We start from the raw sequence: 27,472 nt of genomic DNA, 5'->3' as shown, positions 1-27,472 counted from the left end.
AACAATCAAATAAATAAATAAAGAAGTTATTTAAGAAATAAATAGTAAATTAAGTCAGAATTATTTTGTATAATATAAAAGTTTCTGTACTTTGTAGAAATTTTTTGGCAGCCCGTAGAGCTTCGAGATTTCTTGAGTAAATCTCCTGGATTTGTGCAGCTTGTCTCCTTCTTCCTAGCAGAGCCACTGGAGCTTAGTTAGATCGGATGTGAAGCTTGGTCAGATCAGATGTGAAGCTTGGTCAGATCGGATGTGGAGCTCGGTCAGATCGGATGTGGAGCTCGGTCAGATCGGATGTGGAGCTCGGTCAGATCGGATGTGGAGCTCGGTCAGAATGGATGTGGAGCTCGGTCAGATCGGATGTGGAGCTCGGTCAGAATGGATGTGGAGCTCGGTCAGATCGGATGTGGAGCTCGGTCAGATCGGATGTGGAGCTCGGTCAGATCGGATGTGGAGCTCGGTCAGATCGGATGTGGAGCTCGGTCAGAATGGATGTGGAGCTCGGTCAGATCGGATGTGGAGCTCGGTCAGATCGGATGTGGAGCTCGGTCAGATCGGATGTGGAGCTCGGTCAGAATGGATGTGGAGCTCGGTCAGATCGGATGTGGAGCTCGGTCAGATCGGATGTGGAGCTCGGTCAGAATGGATGTGGAGCTCGGTCAGATCGGATGTGGAGCTCGGTCAGATCGGATGTGGAGCTCGGTCAGAATGGATGTGGAGCTCGGTCAGATCGGATGTGGAGCTCGGTCAGATTGGATGTGGAGCTCGGTCAGATCGGATGTGGAGCTCGGTCAGATCGGATGTGGAGCTCGGTCAGATCGGATGTGGAGCTCGGTCAGATCGGATGTGGAGCTCGGTCAGATCGGATGTGGAGCTCGGTCAGATTGGATGTGGAGCTCGGTCAGATCGGATGTGGAGCTCGGTCAGAATGGATGTGGAGCTCGGTCAGATCGGATGTGGAGCTCGGTCAGATCAGATGTGGAGCTCCTCTGGAGCGTCAGTGTCCTGGTGTAGACTTTGAGGCGTTGTCATGGTTACAGGTGAACCTTCACCCCAACATTAGGTGTTTTTTTCTTACTTCTGAGCATGTTTTCTTCTACAACCTTTCTGAATTCAGCTGAATTTAACATGAACTCAGTTCTGCTGAGAGAGAAGTGTCTCTCTGACACGATGCTGCCACCACCATGCTTCAGTTAGCAGGCTGATCAGCAGGCTGTCTCTATATGTGGTGCTTGGAACATATTGGTCAGTTTTTTTCTCATCAGACCAGAGAATCATTTTCCTTCTGTGCGCTTCAGGTGCATGCTCAGCTGCAGTCCAGCCACTTCACCATGAAGGCCATGACTGATGGAGTATCTCTGACTGAGGGAGTGTTTCTGACTGATGGAGCATCTCTGATTAATCGAGTATCTCTGACAGACAGACGGAGTGTTTCAGGAATGGTCCATCAGGCAGGTTCTCTCATCTCTGCAGATGATTCTGAAGATCTATTCATGTAGCTGTTGAGCTTTTGCTCACGTTTCACCTGGTTCCTGAGTTTCAGCTCAAGGAAGAATCCTACTGGTCTTCCTTTTGGTTTCTACCCTCACTCAGGGATTATTCCGTCTGACTCTCACACAGTCTGATTGTGAAGATCTGCGGAGAATTGTTCAGGCTTTGTTTTTGGTCTGATCTGCGCTATGAATATAATGACCAATCAACACACCTGACCTCACTTTGGACTTCAGACACGGGTCAGAAAACTGATCTTATTGAGAGAAAATTTGCAAAAAAATTAAGTTTGTTTTGTCATCGATTATTATGTGTAGATTTATGACCAAAAAAGTAAATAGATAAACAAACAAACAAATATTTAGATTGATAAAACTTGCCATCTGTGTATAGAAACCACAAATAAACGATTCATTTGCTGTCATTTGATTCTTTTCCACCATTCATAATTTCCACCTGATTCTTTCAAACGATTCCTTCATTTCCGCACGTGACTCTTTTACACACGATTCATTCATTAATGGACACGTGTGTGTTTTTTTGTTTCACGTGATCACATTAGGTATACGATGTTTAGGTCACGCGCAGCTCCGAGCATCAAGTGCACCACCACCCCCCACCCCCCACCCCCGCGGCCGCTGCCAAACATAATCACACGTCGATCACATCATGTGATCAGGACCGTGTCATTTTCCTCCCGTTTGTACACAGAAATTTGGGAGGACGCCGATTTTTGCACGGGGAATTGGGGACTTGCCAACATAAAGCGCGCGTGAGACAGAGGGAGAGAGAGAGAGAGAGAGAGAGAGTGTGTGTGTGTGCGTGTGCGTGTGTGTAAGGGGGCGTGTGCATCTTGTGTGTGAGAGTGTGTGTGTGTTTTAATCATGAGCACAGACCGAGGCGCGAGCTCAGTTGGAAACCTCCCCTCTGCGCGCGCTCGAGCTCTGAAACTTTTCTCACTGCAGCGGAGATAAAGTGATTCATTTTCTTTTCCTTTTTTTCTTTCTCCTTGAGAGATCTGACAGTAAAATTAAGTCTGCACCTCTCTGCTGATCCTCTGACCCTCGTGTCATCCTGCAGGTTTAACCCAGAGAGTCTTTAATTTTTTTTTTAATTTTTATTTGTATTTATTTTGTAATATTATTATTATTTTTCCCCCTGGGATTTAAGGATGAGCTCGTGCCTGCTTTTGGACGTTCTGAGCTGAATAAGATTGCACTGCAGCGCTGCACGCGCACCTTCACCGGGTTTAACGTGGAGTTTTTTTCTGGTTTCTTTCGGAAGGTAGACACAAAGCTTGCATTTAGGTCCTGAAGAAGAACTTTACTGTGCGCGGAATGGATTTATGACAGCGCCGCGCTAGCTGCGTGTCACCGCGTGCTGTGTGTGTGTGTGTGTGTGTGTGTGTGTGTTTGTTTTTCACAAGTCTGAGTGTGTGTGTGTGTGTGTGTGCATGTGAAAGTAGTGTGCATCTTTCTCCACGTGCTCAGGATTTTGCGGGGTTGCACACGCGGTGTGTGTGTGTGTGTGTGCGCGCGCGCGTGTGTATGTCAGTCGCTGAAGGTGTGTTTTGATTGGAAGTTAAACTCATTGAAATTTGTTCCAGATTTTTTAGATTTTGTTTGTTTAGATTTCATCACCTCTTACTATTTTTTTTGTAGAAACTCATTTTCAGCCTGACTTTGTTTTTAATAGGAGTGTGTGTGTGTGTGTGTGTGTGTGTAAAGAGCATATTGCCTCTTTGACTGCGTCTTGCTGCTCTTGGACAGGAGAGATGTTTTAGCGTGTACAGTGTGGTTATACTGGAGGTTTGATCTGCCTTGAAAGAGAAAATTCTGGGGTTCAGACTTGGAGCGCTGCTTTATTATTATTATTATTATTCATTATTATTATTACTATTACTATTATTATGCGCGTGCACGGTTTTTTTCTGGTATAAAAGGGGTTTAAAAAAACAGCTAAAAATAAAAGGGAAAATATATATCCCTGCCCCTCCTGGTTTCTTTCTCCACAAAGAAATCATTTGAGCTTCCTACCGCAGCAGCCTGAACGGGACGTAAATAGTTTCAGCAGCATGTGGATGTGATTTTAGCACAGAGAGAGAGAGAGAGAGAGAGAGCAGACTCTTTTTTTTAGAAGGTTTTAAGACTTTGTGTTTTTATGGGTCACTCCCTGCCATGTGGTGCACGAACATGACGGAGAAACATCAGGAAGCTGAGCTCCACTGAACGTTCATGCTGGAGAGAGACCCAGATTTGTTGGTGTGAAGTGTTTTGGGAAGACGGAGGCATGGGATCCACGGCGGCGCTCCACACGCTCAGCTTCATCATCGTCATGGTCATCATCTTCACCCTGCAACACGGCCTGGTGAGTTCCTCCAAATCTGATCTTCTCATGACTGAAGCATCAGGTGTCATTACACACACACACACACACACACACACACACTGGCAGAGTAATGGAGCTGAGGTGGAACCAATCTCCTAATACATCTCCAGTGTGAATAGTGCACCTTTAAAGGTAAAGATTTAAAGGTACACGCTCACACTCACAGAAATAATAACACTTTAGATTTCTGTTAAACACAGTCTGTATTTATAAAGAAGAACTCTTCTCTTATATGGAGATATATTTCCAGTTATCAAAATCCAGTTCCAGTCAGATATTTAATAATGGTTTTAAGATTTTCGCTGGTATCAACTGGATGTAGACACTGACCCTAGGAAGATATAAAACTATCAGAATGATATCTGGAGGAAATGAGAGAGATAAAGTGTGACCTCATGGTGTGAAGCATCACCCCACTGGACACCCAGGAGGACGCTAGTATTATTTATATCATCAGCAGTGGTGGTGGTGAAGCTAACGGTGTCATATGATGTGAAACTGAATGTCTTCTGCCGTGATTGGTTAGTTTCAACAATAATAATGACAAACTCACGCCACAACGAGTGTAGCTAACTACCAAAATAAACACTGCTCAAACTTTTCAATATCATTGTTTGTTGGTGTAACAGTGACTTTCTTCAGTTCTTTATTAGCCACCGTTAGCTAGCAGGATGTTGTTGCTCAGGTTTGCCACCCAGTACAGTGACTGGGTCTAGCCTGGTCACCCCAGTGGAGAAGGTGCTGGTGTAGGACCATTTGTTACATATACACCGACCAGGCATAACATTATGACCACCTGCCTAATATTGTGTTGCTGCTAAAACAGCCCTGACCCGTCCTGCACTGTGTATTCTGACCCCTTTCTAACTTCTTCAGCAGTTTGATCAACAGTAGCTCGTCTGTTGGGTCAGATCACACAGGCCGGCGTTCTCTCCCCACGTGCATCAATGAGCCTTGACCGCCCATGACCCTGTCTCCGGTTCACCACTGTTCCTTCCTTGGACCACTTCTTATAGATACTGACCACTGCAGACCGGGAACACCCCACAAGAGCTGCAGTTTTGGAGATGCTCTGATCCAGTGGTCTAGCCATCACAATTTGGCCCTTTTGGTCAAACTCGCTCAAATCCTTACGCTTTTCCATTTTTCCTGCTTCTAACATCAACTTTGAGGACAAAATGTTGACTTGCTGCCTGATATATCCCACCCACTAACAGGTGCCATGATGAGGAGATACTCAGTCTTATTCACTTCACTGGGCCCTGCTCAGAGTGTTATGCCTGATCAGTGTATATTACTGCACATTACTTCACATATCCCATTCTTGGAAGGTTTGGGGTCAGCCATGATGCAGCGCCCCTGGGGGGAGGGGGAGCGCCTTGCTCAAGGGCCAATTGGTGGGCCCAATGTGAGCTCCTCTGCACCTTCTCTACCTGGTGTATCTTTAGCTATCCTTTACCTTACACACTCTCCATAAAAGGGTATTCATATCTCTCCATGTGGCTGGGGTGGTGCCTTCAACAGCACACTGTTAAGACCTTTAGAGTTTACCTTTACAAATAATTGACCTTACCTTTAAGACCCACTGATGTACCTTTAAATCTAATTCACACCACATGCATCTTCTCAGGTGAAATATGTACACTCGATGGTTTACATTTTAGCGCCTGACCACTGAACACTGACCACTTTTATCCTTTTATAGTTACATGTAATGATGTAAATGTCAGGTTACTGAGAAACTCTTCCAGCTTCACCTCTGACTCTTCCACAGACCAGTCCCTGTCAATGAGCTGTTGCTATAGAAACCATAACAGAGATATTAGAATTAGTGCGTTAATGTTTATAAAGCTGCGCTACTGTCCGAGCTGCTGCTAGAGAGAATTAATCAACACCTTCTGACCAATCAGAGTCCTGACCTGTGAGTGACATCACACCTACACACACACACACACACTTGCTAGAGAAAATGATCAGGTGCACTGTCCAGGTGAAGCGCTAGAGTAAAGCACTGAAGGGAAAGAAAGAAAGAAAGAAAGAAAGAAAGAAAGAAAGAAAGAAAGAAAGACTAGAGAGGGAGCTCACTTTCAATTTTATTTCACAGACAATCAGCAATTTGTCTTAATTATCAGGTTTAGGAGTGTGTGTGTGTGTGTGCGTGAGAGTATGTGTGTGTGTGTGGTAAAGATGAAGAAAGAGAAAAGGGATGGATGGATGAAAGAATGGATGGAGAAGGGAATGCAGCTGTTGTTGGATATTGACATACAAATGCTAGTCTGTTTCATGTGGTGCTGTTATAGTGCTCTAAAACTGTGTGTGTGTGTGTGTGTGTGTGTGTGTGATGAATGAGAACTGATTGCTCTACTGAAATACCACCACTCAGTCAGGAGGTGAATTTTGGATCTGTAATGGAGTGATTTTGTGATTGAGAGTGAGATGGAAAATAAACGTGAAGAGAACAACAATGTGTGTGTGTGTGTGTGTGTGTGAATACATTTGACTTTTGTTGACTGTAGTATGAGCATATGTAAGCGTGTTTGCTTGAATGTGTAAGAATGTGTGCAGGAGAAAGTGAGTGTGTGTGAGAGTGGCTGTACTGTATAGTGAATAGGGAGTGTGTGGTTTGGGACACGCCCACAGTGGAGTGATGATGATGTGTACTGTATAGTGAATAGGGAGTGTGTGGTTTGGGACACGCCCACAGTGGAGTGATGATGATGTGTATGTGTACTGTATAGTGAATAGGGAGTGTGTGGTTTGGGACACGCCCACAGTGGAGTGATGATGATGATGTGTACTGTATAGTGAATAGGGAGTGTGTGGTTTGGGACACGCCCACAGTGGAGTGATGATGATGTGTATGTGTACTGTATAGTGAATAGGGAGTGTGTGGTTTGGGACACGCCCACAGTGGATTGATGATGATGATGTGTACTGTATAGTGAATAGGGAGTGTGTGGTTTGGGACACGCCCACAGTGGAGTGATGATGATGTGTATGTGTACTGTATAGTGAATAGGGAGTGTGTGGTTTGGGACACGCCCACAGTGGAGTGATGATGATGATGTGTATGTGTACTGTATAGTGAATAGGGTGTGTGTGGTTTGGGACACGCCCACAGTGGAGTGATGATGATGTGTATGTGTACTGTATAGTGAATAGGGTGTGTGTGGTTTGGGACACGCCCACAGTGGAGTGATGATGATGTGTACTGTATAGTGAATAGGGAGTGTGTGGTTTGGGACACGCCCACAGTGGAGTGATGATGATGATGTGTATGTGTACTGTATAGTGAATAGGGAGTGTGTGGTTTGGGACACGCCCACAGTGGAGTGATGATGATGATGTGTATGTGTACTGTATAGTGAATAGGGAGTGTGTGGTTTGGGACACGCCCACAGTGGAGTGATGATGATGATGTGTATGTGTACTGTATAGTGAATAGGGAGTGTGTGGTTTGGGACACGCCCACAGTGGAGTGATGATGATGATGTGTACTGTATAGTGAATAGGGAGTGTGTGGTTTGGGACACGCCCACAGTGGAGTGATGATGATGTGTATGTGTACTGTATAGTGAATAGGGAGTGTGTGGTTTGGGACACGCCCACAGTGGAGTGATGATGATGTGTATGTTTACTGTATAGTGAATAGGGAGTGTGTGGTTTGGGACACGCCCACAGTGGAGTGATGATGATGATGTGTACTGTATAGTGAATAGGGAGTGTGTGGTTTGGGACACGCCCACAGTGGAGTGATGATGATGATGTGTATGTGTACTGTATAGTGAATAGGGAGTGTGTGGTTTGGGACACGCCCACAGTGGAGTGATGATGATGATGTGTACTGTATAGTGAATAGGGTGTGTGTGGTTTGGGACACGCCCACAGTGGAGTGATGATGATGTGTATGTGTACTGTATAGTGAATAGGGAGTGTGTGGTTTGGGACACGCCCACAGTGGAGTGATGATGATGTGTATGTGTACTGTATAGTGAATAGGGAGTGTGTGGTTTGGGACACGCCCACAGTGGAGTGATGATGATGATGTGTATGTGTACTGTATAGTGAATAGGGAGTGTGTGGTTTGGGACACACCCACAGTGGAGTGATGATGATGATGTGTACTGTATAGTGAATAGGGAGTGTGTGGTTTGGGACACGCCCACAGTGGAGTGATGATGATGTGTACTGTATAGTGAATAGGGTGTGTGTGGTTTGGGACACGCCCACAGTGGAGTGATGATGATGATGATGATGATGATGATGTGTACTGTATAGTGAATAGGGAGTGTGTGGTTTCGAACATGTTCACTTAAGCATAATTTTCGGACAACAATGGCCACATATTGACTGGCTAATCCCCCAGAATGCACTGCAGCGAGAGATCTGGACTGAGTGAGTCAGAGTTCCTCAGTTTGTTCACTTTAGCAGGAAAATCTACACATTTAGTGAGAAGTTAATTGCAGCCGCATGACTCAGCTGTTACCCTGTAATGAACTACACACAGCCCTTTGTCCTGCTGTGTGTGTGTGAGAGAGAGAGAGAGAGAGGTTTAAGCAGAGATTTTACAATTTTACGCTTTCTTTACTGCTGGAGATTTAGCAAACTTGCTAGCCCACAGTTAAGTTTCTAATTTCACCAGTGAACATTGTGTGTGTGTGTGTGTGTGTGTGTGTGTGTGTGTGTGAAATGTGGAAATCAGTCGTAAAAACTGAACGTTCAGTTTCAGAGCTAGCAAATCAGCTAAAGTGTTTTTAAGCATGCTAACTAGCATAAGCTTAGTTTTAGCTTATTTTTGGAAAGCAAGCATGTTTACTTTTTATGTTTTCCAAAAAATGCTTAATATGATAATAAGAAATTGAGCTAGCGTGATAATTAAGTACACCTAGCATTAGAGTGAGAGAGGGAGGAGTCTTCTTCAGATTAGCTAAATGTCCGTGCTAAATCTTCCATCTAAATCGCTAGCTAGCTAAATGGTTAGCTTCTACATAACGTGTATTTTGCGTCTCAGAATTCAATTTGTTTAGCATGTGTTTCGGAATGCTAACTAGCCTTGAGCTGGGGCAGCGTGCTGGAGCTTCAATGGCGGAAAACCCACAACTGAGCGACGCAAGATGTTTAGCTGGAGAAATGTAACGTCTCGCCTACGTACGCCACAAAAGACCAGAACAGCTCATGATTCATCATTTTGGGTCCTTCATTGTGGACACACAATCACACGAAACCCACATACACACACACACACACACACACGTAGAACAGAGTCCGGAAATTTCTCTCTGTACCATAATTACACAGCTAACATTCTGACGCTAGTCCTGCCGCAGAGTTCAGCTTTCCCAGAGGTTTTTATAACACACACACACACACACACACACAGGGTGATTCCTGGGACTGGGTGCCTTTCGGTCCTCTGAATTCATAGTTATTATTTTTTATGAAGGAATGTTTGAGGTGAAAATGCATCCTGCTGCTGGTTTGATTAGATTTTTTTATGGCTACGTGATTGGCCTCCTTTTATACAATAATTTATACAAAAATATAAATGACTTCAATTCAGTTGAATCCAGAGTGGATGTAAAAGAGTGGACATTACTGGACAGAATATAGTGGACATTGTAACAAGGTCGATTTCATCTAAATAAAAAAAAAACCTGATTCCAAACTGTTTGCTTTTGCAGTTTTGTTGGTGTGTGTGTTCAGTTTAAAAGTTGAAATTCTTACATCATCACTTTTTGTGGAATCATCATCTTCATCATCTTCATTATCGTTAGTGTTTGTTTTGTTTTTTGTTCTTTTTGGATGAGCATGCCATAGCTTTTTAGGATTCAGCTTCAGAATAACAGGATAGCATTGATGCTCTGATGCTCTGAAGGCTACAAGTTTGTTAGATATACATCATCAGAAGTCTGATCTTGGTCTGATCTTGGTCTTGGTCTGATATGGGTCTTGGTCTGATATGGGTCTTGGTCTGATCTTGGTCTGATATGGGTCTTGGTCTGATATGGGTCTTGGTCTGATCTTGGTCTTGGTCTGATCTTTGTCTTGATGTGATCTTGGTTTCATCTGATCTAGGTCTCAGTCCTGAGGCTCTCTAGGACAGGCTCAGAGTCCGCCTCTGGGCTGCTGGAGTCTTGTGCTGCAGTATTCCAGCTTCAGATCTGTTTACTCTTCCTTGTTCTCTCCATTTTGTTTTCAGTTCCTTTTCTTCTCTCGGTGTAACTTCAGCATGTGTCTACATCTCTCTATCTGTCTATCATTTCCCTCTCTCTCTATCTCTTTTTTTTTTGCAGACATTGTCATCTTCTTTCAGCATCTCCTGTGAAGCTTCTGTCTCTCGGCTGCGCTTAAGAGCATTCTCTAAAAGATGCACACATGATGTTTCTGTCATCATTCCAAGCAGACTGAATAATGAAGCTGTATAAAACATGCATGTACTATATTGATCTAATGAATCCCAGTGAGGGGGAAAAGAACCAGAGAGGACTAAACTCCCCCAGAATGCTTTATTTATATCATAATTATATGGTATAGCTGGAATCACTAGCTCTGCTGTAAAGTTCAGTTTTCCCAGTGGTTTTACAATACACACACACACACACACACACACCACTTTGAATCCTCAGTTGGAAAGAAAAGAAGTACACATTATTTTTCTCAGCAGGAAATTCCCTCTCTTTGTTAGCATCAGAGGGAAGTCGAGGCTCTTCTGTTTCAAACACTAGAACTCAAAGATTTTAACAAGACCATCTCAATTCCAGCAGGTATTTTATTTGGCTTATAATATTATGTGTATTCTTGTTCTCTTTCTGTTTAGAATTTTATTGTTAAATCTTCTTTTGGGAAATTTACTTTAATCTCCTGTCCTCATCCTCCTTGACCGTGACTGGGTCAGCTATACGACTCTCATGTGGATCCTCAGGAGTCTTGAATTTGTTGCACATCAGAGCAACAGATTGCTTCCTGCCTGGAGGGTCTGTCATACCAGGAGACACGGTTCTCCTCTGGTGTTCCACAAGGCTCGGTGCATGGTCCTCTTGTGTTCTTGCTTTACACTTGATGTGGTCATTTCCTCACATTTTTTTCATACCACTTCTACATGGATGACACTCAACTCCTCCTCTCCTTCCCTCCTTCAGATCTCAGCATGTCTGCCAGACATCTCATCAAGCTGAAACTTAATCCCAGTAAAAATGACCTGCTGTTCATCCCAGGTGATGCAGCCTCACTTCAGGATCCTGTCATCTCCCTGGACAACACTCAGGTCTCACCTCCTGTCACCACGGCTAACCATGGATCTTCAGCTGTCCTTTTTCTTTCACCTCGCTAATCGGACATGCTCTGGTCAGCTCTTCCTCTGAGCACAATACCATCTCTGCGGCTGATCCAGAATGCACTTCTTGTCTTCAACCTCCAAAGTTCCTCCACACCACCCCACTGCTGCACTTCCTCCACGGGCCTCCTGTAGTTGCTGCATCAGATTTAACACCTTCAAAGCCCTCATCACTCCTCCCATTGGACCATGCTCCCTCAGATCCGCCATCTCTCAGGGTATAAGGAAGACCTGCATAATATATATATATATATATGTGTGTATATATATGTATGTATATATATCTACAGTTTTGCTTCTGAGAAGCTTATGGTCCTCTTAGTCTGTGAGCTGTTGAAGAAGTGTCTCTTCTGTAAGTCTGATGATGGTGATGATGGTAATGGTAGTGATGATGATGACGATGATGATGATGGTGGTGGTAATGGTAGTGATGATGATGATGATGATGATGATGATGATGATGATGATGGTGGTGGTGGTAATGGTAGTGATGATGATGATGGTGGTGGTGGTAATGGTAGTGATGATGATGACGATGATGATGATGGTGGTGGTGGTAATGGTAGTGATGATGATGATGGTGGTGGTGGTAATGGTAGTGATGATGATGACGATGATGATGATGGTGGTGGTGGTAATGGTAGTGATGATGATGATGATGGTGGTGGTAATGGTAGTGATGATGATGATGATGATGGTGGTGGTAATGGTAGTGATGATGATGACGATGATGATGATGGTGGTGGTGGTAATGGTAGTGATGATGATGATGATGGTGGTGGTAATGGTAGTGATGATGATGATGATGATGATGATGATGGTGGTGGTAATGGTAGTGATGATGATGATGATGATGATGATGGTGGTGGTGGTAATGGTAGTGATGATGATGGTGGTGGTAATGGTAGTGATGATGATGATGATGATGGTGGTGGTAATGGTAGTGATGATGATGACGATGATGATGATGGTGGTGGTGGTAATGGTAGTGATGATGATGATGGTGGTGGTAATGGTAGTGATGATGATGATGATGATGATGATGATGGTGGTGGTAATGGTAGTGATGATGATGATGATGATGATGATGGTGGTGGTAATGGTAGTGATGATGATGATGATGATGATGGTGGTGGTGGTGGTGGTAATGGTAGTGATGATGATGATGATGATGATGATGATGGTGGTGGTAATGGTAGTGATGATGATGATGATGATGATGATGGTAGTGAGTATGGTGTCAGTGAAACATCTGTACTCACCTGTTCACACTGTACCTGTAATCTGCTATGATACTTTAAAGGATCATAAACCAAATAAAATAATTGATTCATGACTGTGGAAATGATTCAGTCTGATTCACTGCCATTACAGAGAGAGAGAGAGAGAGAGAGTGACTGAAATGAACACTGGTCTAGCAGGAGGATGAAGTGACACAGACTCGTTCATTATCTGGAAACAAACAAACATACGAACAAACCAACGTGTGTTCGTTAGTGTTTCAGCCACAAAACGGACACACGCTCTTCATTAACATTACAAAACTGTAAAATCCTCCTAAGCCCTGTTTTAAACCACAGTATTACACACACACACACACACACACACACACTACACACACACACACTCCTATTATTTACAGTATTGTCAGAGTATTTAAACACAGCCTCGCTGTTCACGTCTCAGCTCTTGAGTAAATGCGACGCTTGATCACGCTTTCCACTTGCTATTTTAACACGTTTTTCTCCCAGCTCTGTCATAAAACTGCCATAAAAGGGTAAAAAAAAGCTGTAAACGTGGCTATAAAACACAAAAATATCCTGAAGCTCCATTTTTATTTCTTCTGTAGCCGGATGGCCAGCTGGTGACCGTGATGTAGACGAGAGTTTCACACCTTTCTGAAAGTAAAACAGCAGGTTTGCGCGTGTGTGTGTGTGTGTGTGTGTGTGTCTAAAAAAACTAGACAACAATCAAATAAAAAAGGCGGTAAAACTTTTTCAGGACCGGCTTCATTAAACGTTTCTGGGACGTGTCGTATTCGAGTCATATTTAATTTTTAATTTTTATTATTTATTATATATTTATTATAATAATATTTCATTTAATGTTGGTTTAATTGGTTAAAGGGACTGTTTCTTATTTGTTTGTTTGTTTGTTTGTTTGTTTGTAAGTGATGACTGCAAATTAGAAATAGAAATATGAAATATGTTTTTTATTTATTTGTATTTATAGAATACAATAAATACTTACTATAAATACTATTTATAGAATACAATAAATAAATAGAATTTTAGATTTTTTTTTTTTGCAGCTGATGACTAATATTCAGCATCTGAGCTGTTCAGATCAGATCTGTGTGTGTGTGTGTGTGTGTGTGTGTCAGCGAATGCCCTTTGTTAATCTAATTACCTAATGAGGGTTAATCAGACAGAGTGATGATTGTAGCAATATGAATAATTATTAGCAGCTGCTTCTCGGCCAATCAGAGGCGAGATAAACAACAAACACACACTTTGTCATGTTTGCTGCGTTCGTCTTCTCGAGTGTCTACAAGGTCGTGATTTTGGTGGAAAAAAATGGTCTGATTGCAATCATGACAGGTAGCTAGAGAAGCGCAGTGAGGACCGACGGTCAGCGGAAGGTCAGACCACGCTTCACTCTGATCCTCAACACATGAAAAGCCATGAAAAAAAACACAGAATGTAAAGAATTTAGAAGTGTGAATAAGAGTTGTGACTAAAGCGGGAAAAGAAGTAAAAATGAAGAATAATTCAAATTCACAAACTAAAAGACAATTTATAAGAAATCCGTTTGACACAAAATTTATTCTGCATTTTTTTATAGACATTTATAATTAAGAATTATCAAATTACATTAAATATATAAAAGACTAATTATCCGTTTATTTCTCCTGTATTTTAGAGATATTTTTTATTTAAAAAAATATTTACATGACGCCTATTACAAACTATTCTTTTCTTCACTTTCTTGTCATTTTTCGATTTTTCTATCTATCTATCTATCTATCTATCTATCTATCTATCTATCTATCTATCTATCTATCTATCTATAAATAGATAATTGTGGTATTCAAAATGAGTACTATATATATATATATATATAGTATATTGTGTGAGAACTGTTAGGGATTTTTTTTTCTCAATGATGATTTAATATTCTTTCTTTCTTTCTTTCTTTCTTTCTTTCTTTTTTATAGGTAGCTAATATTTAAAAAAAACTTTATTATAATATGATAAAACTTTCTTTCTGTGACTTTTGGTTTTTATTTGCCCTTGTGTTTGTTGCTGTTGTTGTGTTTGTTGTTGTGTTTGTTGTTGTTGTTGTTGTTGTTGTTGTTGTTGTGGTGGTTGTTTGATGATGAGTAATGTTCCAGATGAAGATTACTGCTATTTCTTTTCTATTTTTATTTTCTTTATTTAGGTTAAATTGATTTACTTGTTCCATTTGAATGTTCCAGATGAAGGCAGTGAGGGAAGTTAGCGGCTGTTGTATTTTTGATGTGAGATGATTAATATTACAGATGAGGAGGAAGAGGAATATTAGCACTTTTTTAAACAGTTTTATTCACAGACATGATTGAAGTCATGTCATGAACACACACACAAAAACCATCCACCTATAGCATTCTGCTAATAACGCTAAGGATTAGTATTAACATCATTAAGCAGTGCAGAATAATAAGGATTTTTTCTCTCTCTCTCTCTGTCTCTCTCTCTCTGCCCCCCCCCGTCTGCCTCTCTCTCTCTCTCTCTCTCTCTCTCTCACACTCTCTTTCTGTCTCTCTCTGTCTCTTCCTCCCTCTCTCTCTCTGTCTTTCTTTGTCTCTCTGTCCCCCCGTCTGTCTGTCTGTCTCTCTCTCTCTCTCTCTCTCTCTCTCTCTCTCTCTCTCTCTCACACTCTCTTTCTGTCTCTCTCTGTCTCTTCCTCCCTCTCTCTCTCTGTCTTTCTTTGTCTCTCTGTCCCCCCGTCTGTCTGTCTGTCTCTCTCTCTCTCTCTCTCTCTCTCTCTCTCACACTCTCTTTCTGTCTCTCTCTGTCTCTTCCTCCCTCTCTCTCTCTGTCTTTCTTTGTCTCTCTGCCCCCCCCCCGCCTGTCTGTCTCTCTCTCTCTCTCTCTCTCTCTCTAATAAAACCCAGACCATTGTTTATCTGTTGTTACTCCAGTGTATAGTTATCAGTAGTTTATTTCCTGAAGCACTGTGTTGTGCTAACGCAGTCATTATCTGGCTGCACTGGGAGCTTACAGGCTTTAGTCCTGTGTGTAGTGGGGGGCGGAGTTCAGGGGTGTGGGGGACGGGCTATAAAATGGCTTCGGTCTGTGTTATGGCTTAAATCATTATTCAGGTTCCAGATGATGTGTATATTTTGGTGTATAGTGTGTAAGATGCAGTAGATGCTGTAGAAAGCGCAGTACTGCGAGAGCGAGTGTGTATTCCTCCCTGCGTCTCAGCGCGCTGTTAATGCGCTGCAGTGTGCCACTCAGGAAGGCCGTGTGTTTACCTGACTCCCTCTGACCTCTGGGGGAAATTTTTCTCCTTTTTTTCCCTCTCTTTCCACTGGAAGAATGCAGGAGTGTGTGTGTAACTCAATGCCACTTTTACGTCTAAGTCAAACACAACCATGGTGTGTGTGTGTGTGTGCGTGTGTGTGTGTGTCTATGTCTGTGTCTATGTGTGCTTTTCCTGTCAGGGCATTTTGGACAGCTGCCAGTTGGTGTAACGAGACATGTGTTGAAGCACTCATGCATTTTATTTATTTATTTATTTATTTATTTATTTATTTATTCATTCATTCATTCATTCATTCATTCATTCATTCATTCATTAGCATCCCTCCTGAGTAAGCTATAAATTGCAATTACACAACAAATCTGCTGGAATTGTTTCAGCTTGATCTTTTTAACCTGACACACTCACACACACACTCTCACACAACCACATACACACACAGTCACACACACGCTCTCACACAACCACACACAAACACACACGCTCTCACACAACCACACACACACACACACGCTCTCACACAACCACACACACACACACACACACTCACACACACGCTCTCACACAACCACATACACACACATAGTCACACACACGCTCTCACACAACCACATACACACACAGTCACACACACACTCTCACACAACCACACACAAACACACACGCTCTCACACAACCACACACACACACACACGCTCTCACACAACCACACACACACACACACACTCACACACACGCTCTCACACAACCACACACACACACACTCACACACACGCTCTCACACACACACACACACACACACACTCTCACACACACGCTCTCACACAACCACACACACACACACTCACACACACGCTCTCACACACACACACACACACACATTGTAAGAAATAGCAGACTGCTATTCTACAATCAAAGAAAATGGCAACTCACATCATTGTGTGTGTGTGTTTCAGACACTTGATTAGTTCCTTTGCTGACACTGAACACTCACCCTTATGATAGTCTCTAATGTTGTATTTTACCTCTACTTATATATCAGTAACATATTTTAGCAATAAAAATCTCGAGGAAACGGAGAATAAAGGAACAGACGTCTGTAGAGTTCAAGCTAACGGTGTTTTTGTAGCAAGCAGATGCCATTCTCATTGCAAAAATCTTCAGACACTGATTTAACACAAAGCAAATCACAACCATTAGCAAAAGCTATTTTTTATGTAATCATATTAACACATACTCTGTTAGAATATAAGCTTTATAAACATTTTGCCTGGAAGTTTTTTCCAGACTGCGGGTTTTCACTGCAAAGGGATTTGCGATTCCATTTGAATGTTGGCAGCTTCCAGGTTCCAAACTACTAACCTAGAGACAGTGAAAATGACCCAGAATTATCCGGAACATCAACATTTACCTCAGATGTGTTGATAAATTAGTAAGAAAATACTTAAATTGCACTGTAATTACACTTAGCATCAAACTGCTAACACAGTGATAAGGAAAATGGCATAGAATCATCCGGAACATCAACATTTACCTCAGGTGTGTTGATAAATTAATAGGAAAAGACTTAAACTACATTGTAATTACATTTAGCATCAAAATGCTAACATAAATTAATAAGAAAATGTTTGATTTACAATGTAATCACGCTTAGCATTCAAACTGCTAACACAGTGATAAGAGAAATGGCATAGAATCATCCGGAACCTCAGATGTGTTCTGCTGAACATCCATGCTTCATACAATATACTAAATTTGTTCTTTTTAGCAGATATGTCACTCTTCAAATAATTATCTGGGTACTTTATCATTGAAACGTTTCATTTTATGACTTCTTTTATATATTTAGTTTTAATTGTTCATGCTTCGTTGTCCTGGTCTTGGTGTGTTATCACCATTAGCAGTTTACACCTCAGTGCATTTCTGAAAGGCTCTCACTTTATCGAGTGTGGAATATCAATATTTTTCCTCTCAGAGGTGTGTATTCATGCCGGCGTATGGTAATGTGGCCTTAAAGAGAAGCATGGCGTTGTGTGTTAGCGCGTTTACAGAGCTCATTTCTCATTCTCACTGCCCTGCTGCATTCCCCTCGTCTCCGCTCTGACCCACTCGCGTTGACGTGTGAAAACCGTCACCATCGCCCGGAGCTACCCCTTCTACCCCCACTACCCCCTCGATTTCTGAATGTTCTCTCACAGGCTCGGGGTAAAGATTGGGAAAATGTACAACTCTCCAAGTCTGGAGTTCAACTTTTAATTACATCTTAATGATATAAACTCTTAACAGAACATTTTTATAGAATATATCTTTATATATATATATATATATTCAATACATTTTAGAGTTTACTAAAAACTGTTGGGTTGACTGTGGAAAAAGGAACTGTTAACATTTGCTACATTCGAAACCCTTCACATTCATCACATTTATGAGAAATTTCCATACAAATTTCCCACTTTTGACTAATTCAACACCTCATAACTCCACATTTTTTTCATCCGATGACTTCAGATGACTCCATTTTGACGTTTCTCAAATAGAAAAGAAGCCACTAAAGTCATGCTAAGCGTAATTACAGTGTAGTCTACGTATTTTAATAAGATAACTGAGGTAAATGGTTCGCGGTCATTTCTACTCTCACTGTATTAGCGGTTTAAATTGGAATCACAGACTAATTTAAATATTTTCTTATTAATTTATCAACAGATCTGAGGTAAATTTTGAGTTTACGGATGATTTTATCTCATTTCTTTTTGTCACTGCGTTAGCAGTTGGTGCTAAATGTAGTTGCAGTCTAATTTAAATATTTTCTCATTAATTTTTCAACACATCTGAGGTAAATGATGATGTTCTAGATAGTTCAGTGTCATTTTACATGGTCACTGTGCTAGCGGATTGATGCTAAGTATAATTACAGATTAATTCAAGTGTTTTCTTAAACATTCATCAACACATATGAGGTAAATATTGACATTACGGCTGGTTCTGTGTCATTTCCGTGTTCATTGTATTAGTGTATTGTATTTAAATTAAACATTCTCTCATTAATTTATAAACACAACGGATGTTCTGGATGATTCTATTTAATTTCTACTTTTCTACTGTAAAAAGTAGACTACTGTATTATTGGGTGGATGTTAAATGTAAATGCAATGGAATTTAAGTATTTTCTTCTTAATTTTTCAACACATCTGAGGTAAATGTTGATGTTCCAGATAGTTCTGTGTCTTTTCCATGGTTACTGTGGTAGTGGTTTGATGCTAGTCTAATTACAGTGTAATTTAAGTATTTTCCTATTAATTTATCAACATATCTGAGGTCAATTTTGATGATCTGAATGATTGTATATAATTTCAATCATTGCTGTGTTAGTGCTTCGATGCTAAGTCTAATTACAGTATTTTTCAACACATCTGAGATAAATGTTGACTTTTCAGGTGGTTCTGTGTCATTTTCGTGTTAGCGCTTTGATAAGTATAATTACACTGTAATTTAACTTTTTTTTTTGTAATTAAATGTTGACTTTCCGCGTGAGTCTGTTTCATTTTCATGTGCTGCCATTAGCATTTAATGCTTAGTGCAAGTACAGTGTAATTTAAGTGGTTTTGAAATTAATTTATCAACACATCTGAGGGAATTGTTGACTTTATGGATGATCTTATTTCATTTATTGTCACTGTGTTAGCAGTTGGTGCTATATGTCGTTACAGTCTAATTTAAATATTTTCTTATTCATTTATCAACACATCTGAGGTAAATGTTGATGTTCTGGATGATTCTATATAATTTCTACTTTTACTATATTACTGGTTTGGTGCTAAGTGTAATTACAGTGTAATTTAAAGTATCTTCTTCTTAATTTATGAACATATCTGAGGACAATTTTGACGATCTGAATGATTTTATATAATTTCTACAATCTCTGTGTATTTAAATGGTTTTAAAAGGTTTTTAAATTAATTTATCAACACATTGAAGGGAAATATTGATGTTTATAAAGCAGTAATAAATAATTGCAGAAAAAGAAGGCAATAATAAAAAAAAAGATGTGTTTAGTTGTTCCAATAATATTAGCTAGGTAGTTATTTTCTGCAATTTTATTGTTACACTGCTAGCATACATATTTAATAGCAACCCAGCTAGCTTTATAGTTAATAAATATATGTTGGACATGAGTGTAGAATCAGTGCAAGGCAAAAACCTAACATGAATATGGTTTTGTCTAGCACGATTTTAAAAACGTTCATCACATATAACATCACACACCCTGCTTCCTGTGAGGTGATATGATCAATAATACTTATCTAGCTAGCATTATTTCAGGTTAGCTAACGCCAGTTAATTGTGTTGTGTATTTAAAGCTAGCACCTTGACCTGAAGAAGTCAGAAAGGCTAATGGTGGTTAATTTGTGAGTTCATCTGTGATGGTTTGAATTGAAATGAAGCTCCTCCACTATCTCCTGTCATTCTGCAATATCTATATGTCTTATTATATATTTTCTTGAAGTCCTTGTCCTTTTATTTCACCTCTTTGAGCTTCTTCATTGGAACCTTATTCTTCTAGTCTCCACAGGAGTGTGTAAAACACTCCAGGATCGGCTTGACCTTCTGATTTAATGGCTGTTCATTTGCATTTTCTATGGACTCTCTAATGAGCCAATCAGAGTGGCCAGGTCATTAGAGAAAGGACGAGAGAGGTGATTAATTAATGAATTGCTGCTGTTTTGTTAATGAGTTACTTTTCCAATTAGCTGATCTTAAAGAAAAAACATGTCAGGAGGTTATTCAGGACTCAGTAATCATCAGGAAGGTAAATGATGATAATGATAAATTCTAGTCACTGTAGCTGTTAGTACTGCGAGCAGGAGGTCCATGATAGCATTTTTTTTTACACTTATGTGACATTGTAGAGCAGCCAGTAGGAACGCAGTGGGTGTGTCCGTTTGTCTTTCCTTTTTTTTTTCACTTTAGCAACCTTTCTACCCATAGAAAAGGAGCACATTGACCCTCTGTCTAACCCTCCTGCCTCCAAATTTCCACTCATTAGTGAAGCTTTTTTAAAACATTAATTCCTGTAAAGGAAGGAGGGAATTATGGACGTCTCATTACCTCTATTTAATAAGAGCGCTTACCTAATTACCGCTTTAGGAGAACTCATGTGTCATTTGTGTCTCGGGTTATTATTACTGATGGCTTTTTCAGCCACGGGGAAATGAATGTTTATTAAATATGGATCATCGTAGGCTGAAAACTAATCCCTCATTAACCTGCATTTATTGGCACATAGAGATGTATGGATTATAGTGATTCTCATAAACTCTGTTCTCTAGCTACAGATAACATCCTTATCTTTTCTCAGAAGATATAAGGTTGCATGCACACACACACACACACACTATATTAAACCCTTGTTTCTAGACTGGAAAGCTCTTCACACTACACTCTTGTTACTTGTGAATAAGCCTAACCCCAGCAGCCAGAGAGTCGGAGTGTGTTTAACACTGTCTTGGTGTGTGTTTGGATTTGTTTTTTTCTCGTTATAGACTGATAGAGAGACAGACACACTCGCCCACCATTTTATTAGGAACACCTGCACACCAACACAGCTTCAGTTCACAATGGGGAAAAAATCTCATCCGTTTCAGTGACAATATTTTCAGAAATTGTTGACATGGCATTCTGTCGATTTTACACTGAATGGTGCAGAAAACAAAAAAACACCCAGTTAGAGTCAGTTCTGTGGGAGGAAACGCTTTGAGATTGATGAGAGGAGACTTATTCGAGCTGACAGGAAGTTTACAGGTATCTCTCTTTACAGCCACACCGAGCAGAAAAGTATCTCCGAGTGTCTAATAGGAGCATAATAAGAACAGAACAGTGCATCAGGTCCCACTTCTGTCGGCTAAGAACTGAGACTACAGAGGGCACAGACTCACACAAACTGGACAGCTGAAGACTGGAGAAAGACCAGGCAATGCTTGAAAGTTAAGAAATAACACACACCAGCACATGCTGTTATAGGAAAGTAATTAAAGAGGAATATTTCCATGTCCCCAAATGGTAGGAACATTACGTAAAGAAACTCCTGTGTCCTGAAAAATTTAGGGTTTTAACCTCCTACTGTTACGAAGTGCTGAAACTGGAGACTCCTTCCATGTGAACTAAGTCTCTGGTCATTTTTACCTAACTTTTCCTGTGGACATGCCTCTGTGAATGAGCGGTTACTATAGTAACAGTGATGTATTATTGTCTTCCTGTCAGTGCAGCCGTCGGAGAAAATGAACCCTCAGAGAATCCAGAATTCGGCGGCGTTTTAAGACCAAACCGTTTATGACATACTGTCACTCTGCTGCATGCTCATCTGAATAAGTGCTTTAAATAGTTTTCACTTGGATGGAGATGTTTTTGTAAATTACCGGGTAAAACTTGTGTTCTCCTTGTAGACATGTTCATATCCGTGTCTCACTCGGTCCTCACTCCTCACCCTCATCATTATCATTCATTAATGCCATGTGTCGAAGCTGGACGACGTTTCTTCATCTGCGTGTTCCCGCTGACTAAAATCCATCACAGAGTGTTACTGTCAACTTTTAATGTGTGTGTGTGTGTGTGTGTGTGTGTGTGACTATACGCTTCATAACTGCTGGCATTGATTCATTAATGTTTAAAGGCTGAAACTTGACAGCAAAGCTTTTTATTAGCTTTCACTCCTGCTACCCATTGGCAGAAATACCGTGTTTCTGTACCTGGTTTAGCATATTAGCATGTGGGATGCAAGCAAGATGAGTTACTTTCTTTTGGTGTAAATCAATCAATTAATATATTATATCTGAAAGGACCAAATCAACCAAATTGCTAGAAATGTGATAGCTAGCCCGGCTAACGTCAGGTGTATTAGTTAAAATGAATATTAAATTATAAAAATGAACCACAACACCTTAATGCAGAAAATCTATTCAGAGACGCTAATCAGATTAATCAGTTTTTTTTAATAGCTAGCCATGTAAACAAATAGCTAGTAACCATTTTTGCTAACTTAAACATGACATATTTATCTCATCAGTCAGATTTAATAGAATATTTTTCCCTTCAGTTCTTTTCAGAAATCCTTTTCAGAATTTTTTTTTAAAGTGTAACATACAGTTACATAAGTGAAGAAGTGCTAATATATTAATAAAGCTTTAAAGCAGCATTTTATTTAATATTTAATTCCCTGGATGGAAGGATGATGTCTCTGTAATCTGGAATGTTTATATAAATGCCATAAATATAACTGGGACACACAGGATACAGGGATTAGCAGTGCTAGCATATGATTCGACACACACACACACACACACACACACACACACACACACACACACATTGATCCATCTCACACACGATTAAGTTGATCTGTGTTGGACTGAGATTCTAAAAATGATCCATTAATCTTTAACAAATAAAATAAATAATAATTTACAGTTATGTCATATAAGTCTGTGATATATTAACACATATTAGTGTGTGTGTGTGTGTTATATATTAGTGTGTGTGTATTATATTATAGTGTGTGTGTGTTATATATTAGTGTGTGTGTGTGTGTTATATATTAGTGTGTGTGTATTATATTATAGTGTGTGTGTGTTATATATTAGTGTGTGTGTGTGTGTTATATATTAGTGTGTGTGTATTATATTATAGTGTGTGTGTGTTATATATTAGTGTGTGTGTGTGTGTGTGTGTTATATATTAGTGTGTGTGTGTTATATATTAGTGTGTGTGTGTGTGTTATATATTAGTGTGTGTGTATTATATTATAGTGTGTGTGTGTTATATATTAGTGTGTGTGTGTGTGTTATATATTAGTGTGTGTGTATTATATTATAGTGTGTGTGTGTTATATATTAGTGTGTGTGTGTGTGTGTGTGTTATATATTAGTGTGTGTGTGTTATATATTAGTGTGTGTGTGTGTTATATATTAGTGTGTGTGTGTGTGTGTGTTATATATTAGTGTGTGTGTGTTATATATTAGTGTGTGTGTGTTATATATTAATGTGTGTGTGTCATATATTAGTGTGTGTGTGTGTTATATTAGTGTGTGTGTTATATATTAATGTGTGTGTTATATATTAGTGTGTGTTGTATATTAGTGTGTGTGTGTGTGTTATATATTAGTGTGTGTGTGTGTGTGTGTGTTATATATTAGTGTGTGTGTGTTATATATTAGTGTGTGTGTGTTATATATTAGTGTGTGTGTGTGTGTTATATATTAGTGTGTGTGTGTGTGTGTGTTATATATTAGTGTGTGTGTGTTATATATTAGTGTGTGTGTGTTATATATTAGTGTGTGTGTGTGTTATATTAGTGTGTGTGTTATATATTAATGTGTGTGTTATATATTAGTGTGTGTGTGTCATATATTAGTGTGTGTGTGTGTTATATTAGTGTGTGTGTCATATATTAGTGTGTGTTGTATATTAGTGTGTGTGTGTGTGTTATATATTAGTGTGTGTGTGTGTGTGTGTGTTATATATTAGTGTGTGTGTGTTATATATTAGTGTGTGTGTGTTATATATTAGTGTGTGTGTGTGTGTTATATATTAGTGTGTGTGTGTGTGTGTGTTATATATTAGTGTGTGTGTGTTATATATTAGTGTGTGTGTGTTATATATTAGTGTGTGTGTGTGTTATATTAGTGTGTGTGTTATATATTAATGTGTGTGTTATATATTAGTGTGTGTGTGTCATATATTAGTGTGTGTGTGTGTTATATTAGTGTGTGTGTCATATATTAGTGTGTGTGTTATATATTAGTGTGTGTGTGTGTGTTATATATTAGTGTGTGTGTGTGTGTGTGTTATATATTAGTGTGTGTGTGTTATATATTAGTGTGTGTGTGTTATATATTAGTGTGTGTGTGTTATATTAGTGTGTGTGTTATATATTAATGTGTGTGTTATATATTAGTGTGTGTGTGTCATATATTAGTGTGTGTGTGTGTGTGTGTTATATATTAGTGTGTGTGTGTTATATATTAGTGTGTGTGTGTTATATATTAGTGTGTGTGTGTGTGTTATATATTAGTGTGTGTGTGTGTGTGTGTTATATATTAGTGTGTGTGTGTTATATATTAGTGTGTGTGTGTTATATATTAGTGTGTGTGTGTGTTATATTAGTGTGTGTGTTATATATTAATGTGTGTGTTATATATTAGTGTGTGTGTGTCATATATTAGTGTGTGTGTGTGTTATATTAGTGTGTGTGTCATATATTAGTGTGTGTTGTATATTAGTGTGTGTGTGTGTGTTATATATTAGTGTGTGTGTGTGTGTGTGTGTTATATATTAGTGTGTGTGTGTTATATATTAGTGTGTGTGTGTTATATATTAGTGTGTGTGTGTGTGTTATATATTAGTGTGTGTGTGTGTGTGTGTTATATATTAGTGTGTGTGTGTTATATATTAGTGTGTGTGTGTTATATATTAGTGTGTGTGTGTGTTATATTAGTGTGTGTGTTATATATTAATGTGTGTGTTATATATTAGTGTGTGTGTGTCATATATTAGTGTGTGTGTGTGTTATATTAGTGTGTGTGTCATATATTAGTGTGTGTGTTATATATTAGTGTGTGTGTGTGTGTTATATATTAGTGTGTGTGTGTGTGTGTGTTATATATTAGTGTGTGTGTGTTATATATTAGTGTGTGTGTGTTATATATTAGTGTGTGTGTGTTATATTAGTGTGTGTGTTATATATTAATGTGTGTGTTATATATTAGTGTGTGTGTGTCATATATTAGTGTGTGTGTGTTATATTAGTGTGTGTGTCATATATTAGTGTGTGTGTGTGTGTTATATATTAGTGTGTGTGTGTTATATTAGTGTGTGTGTTATATATTAATGTGTGTGTTATATATTAGTGTGTGTGTGTCATATATTAGTGTGTGTGTGTTATATTAGTGTGTGTGTCATATATTAGTGTGTGTGTGTGTGTTATATATTAGTGTGTGTGTGTTATATATTAGTGTGTGTGTGTGTGTTATATTAGTGTGTGTTATATATTAGTGTGTGTGTGTGTTATATTAGTGTGTGTTATATATTTGTGTGTGTGTGTTATATATTAGTGTGTGTGTGTGTTATATTAGTGTGTGTGTGTGTGTTATATTAGTGTGTGTTATATATTTGTGTGTGTGTTATATATTAGTGTGTGTGTGTTATATTAGTGTGTGTGTGTGTGTGTTATATATTAGTGTGTGTGTGTGTTATATTAGTGTGTGTGTTATATATTAGTGTGTGTGTGTTATATTAGTGTGTGTGTGTGTGTGTTATATATTAGTGTGTGTGTGTCATATATTAGTGTGTGTGTGTGTTATATTAGTGTGTGTTATATATTTGTGTGTGTGTGTTATATATTAGTGTGTGTGTGTGTTATATTAGTGTGTGTGTGTGTGTTATATATTAGTGTGTGTGTGTTATATATTAGTGTGTGTGTGTTATATATTAGTGTGTGTGTGTTATATATTAGTGTGTGTGTTATATATTAGTGTGTGTGTGTGTGTTATATATTAGTGTGTGTGTGTGTGTGTGTGTGTGTTATATATTAGTGTGTGTGTGTTATATATTAGTGTGTGTGTGTGTTATATTAGTGTGTGTGTGTGTTATATTAGTGTGTGTGTGTGTTATATATTAGTGTGTGTGTGTTATATATTAGTGTGTGTTATATATTAGTGTGTGTGTTATATATTAGTGTGTGTGTGTGTTATATATTAGTGTGTGTGTGTGTGTTATATATTAGTGTGTGTGTGTGTTATATATTAGTGTGTGTGTGTGTGTGTTATATATTAGTGTGTGTGTGTGTGTGTTATATATTAGTGTGTGTGTGTGTGTGTGTGTTATATATTAGTGTGTGTATATATTGTGTGTGTGTGTGTTATATATTAGTGTGTGTGTGTGTGTGTTATATATTAGTGTGTGTGTGTGTGTGTGTGTGTTATATATTAGTGTGTGTGTGTGTGTGTGTTATATATTAGTGTGTGTGTGTTATATATTAGTGTGTGTGTGTGTGTGTGTTATATATTAGTGTGTGTGTGTGTGTGTGTTATATATTAGTGTGTGTGTGTTATATATTAGTGTGTGTGTGTGTTATATATTAGTGTGTGTGTGTGTTATATATTAGTGTGTGTGTGTGTTATATATTAGTGTGTGTGTGTTATATATTAGTGTGTGTGTGTGTGTGTTATATATTAGTGTGTGTGTGTGTGTGTGTTATATATTAGTGTGTGTGTTATATATTAGTGTGTGTGTGTGTGTGTTATATATTAGTGTGTGTGTGTGTGTTATATATTTGTGTGTGTGTGTTATATATTTGTGTGTGTGTGTTATATATTAGTGTGTGTGTGTTATATATTAGTGTGTGTGTGTGTTATATATTAGTGTGTGTGTGTTATATATTAGTGTGTGTGTGTTATATATTAGTGTGTGTGTGTGTTATATATTAGTGTGTGTGTGTTATATATTAGTGTGTGTGTGTTATATATTAGTGTGTGTGTGTGTGTTATATATTAGTGTGTGTGTGTTATATATTAGTGTGTGTGTGTTATATATTAGTGTGTGTGTGTGTTATATATTAGTGTGTGTGTGTTATATATTAGTGTGTGTGTGTGTTATATATTAGTGTGTGTGTTATATATTAGTGTGTGTGTGTGTGTTATATATTAGTGGGTGTGTGTGTTATATATTAGTGTGTGTGTG

The 27,472-nt window shown here is 39.0% G+C and overlaps 1 protein-coding gene across 1 annotated transcript in view; it reads left to right on the top strand.

Annotated features, from left to right (window-relative positions):
- The first annotated feature begins 3,044 nt into the window (after window positions 1-3,044).
- Window positions 3,045-27,472, top strand: part of pth1r (parathyroid hormone 1 receptor) — an 89,456-nt gene continuing 65,028 nt past the window's right edge. Inside the window, exon 1 of the mRNA XM_058395323.1 lies at window positions 3,045-3,858. Within this exon, the coding sequence (XP_058251306.1) occupies window positions 3,781-3,858 (78 nt within the window). The 5' untranslated portion in view covers window positions 3,045-3,780. The remainder of the gene's footprint in view (window positions 3,859-27,472) is intronic.

Source organism: Hemibagrus wyckioides, linkage group LG07, assembly GCF_019097595.1.
Source record: "Hemibagrus wyckioides isolate EC202008001 linkage group LG07, SWU_Hwy_1.0, whole genome shotgun sequence".
NCBI lineage: Eukaryota > Metazoa > Chordata > Actinopteri > Siluriformes > Bagridae > Hemibagrus > Hemibagrus wyckioides.
This window is presented reverse-complemented; position numbering and strand designations above follow the sequence as displayed.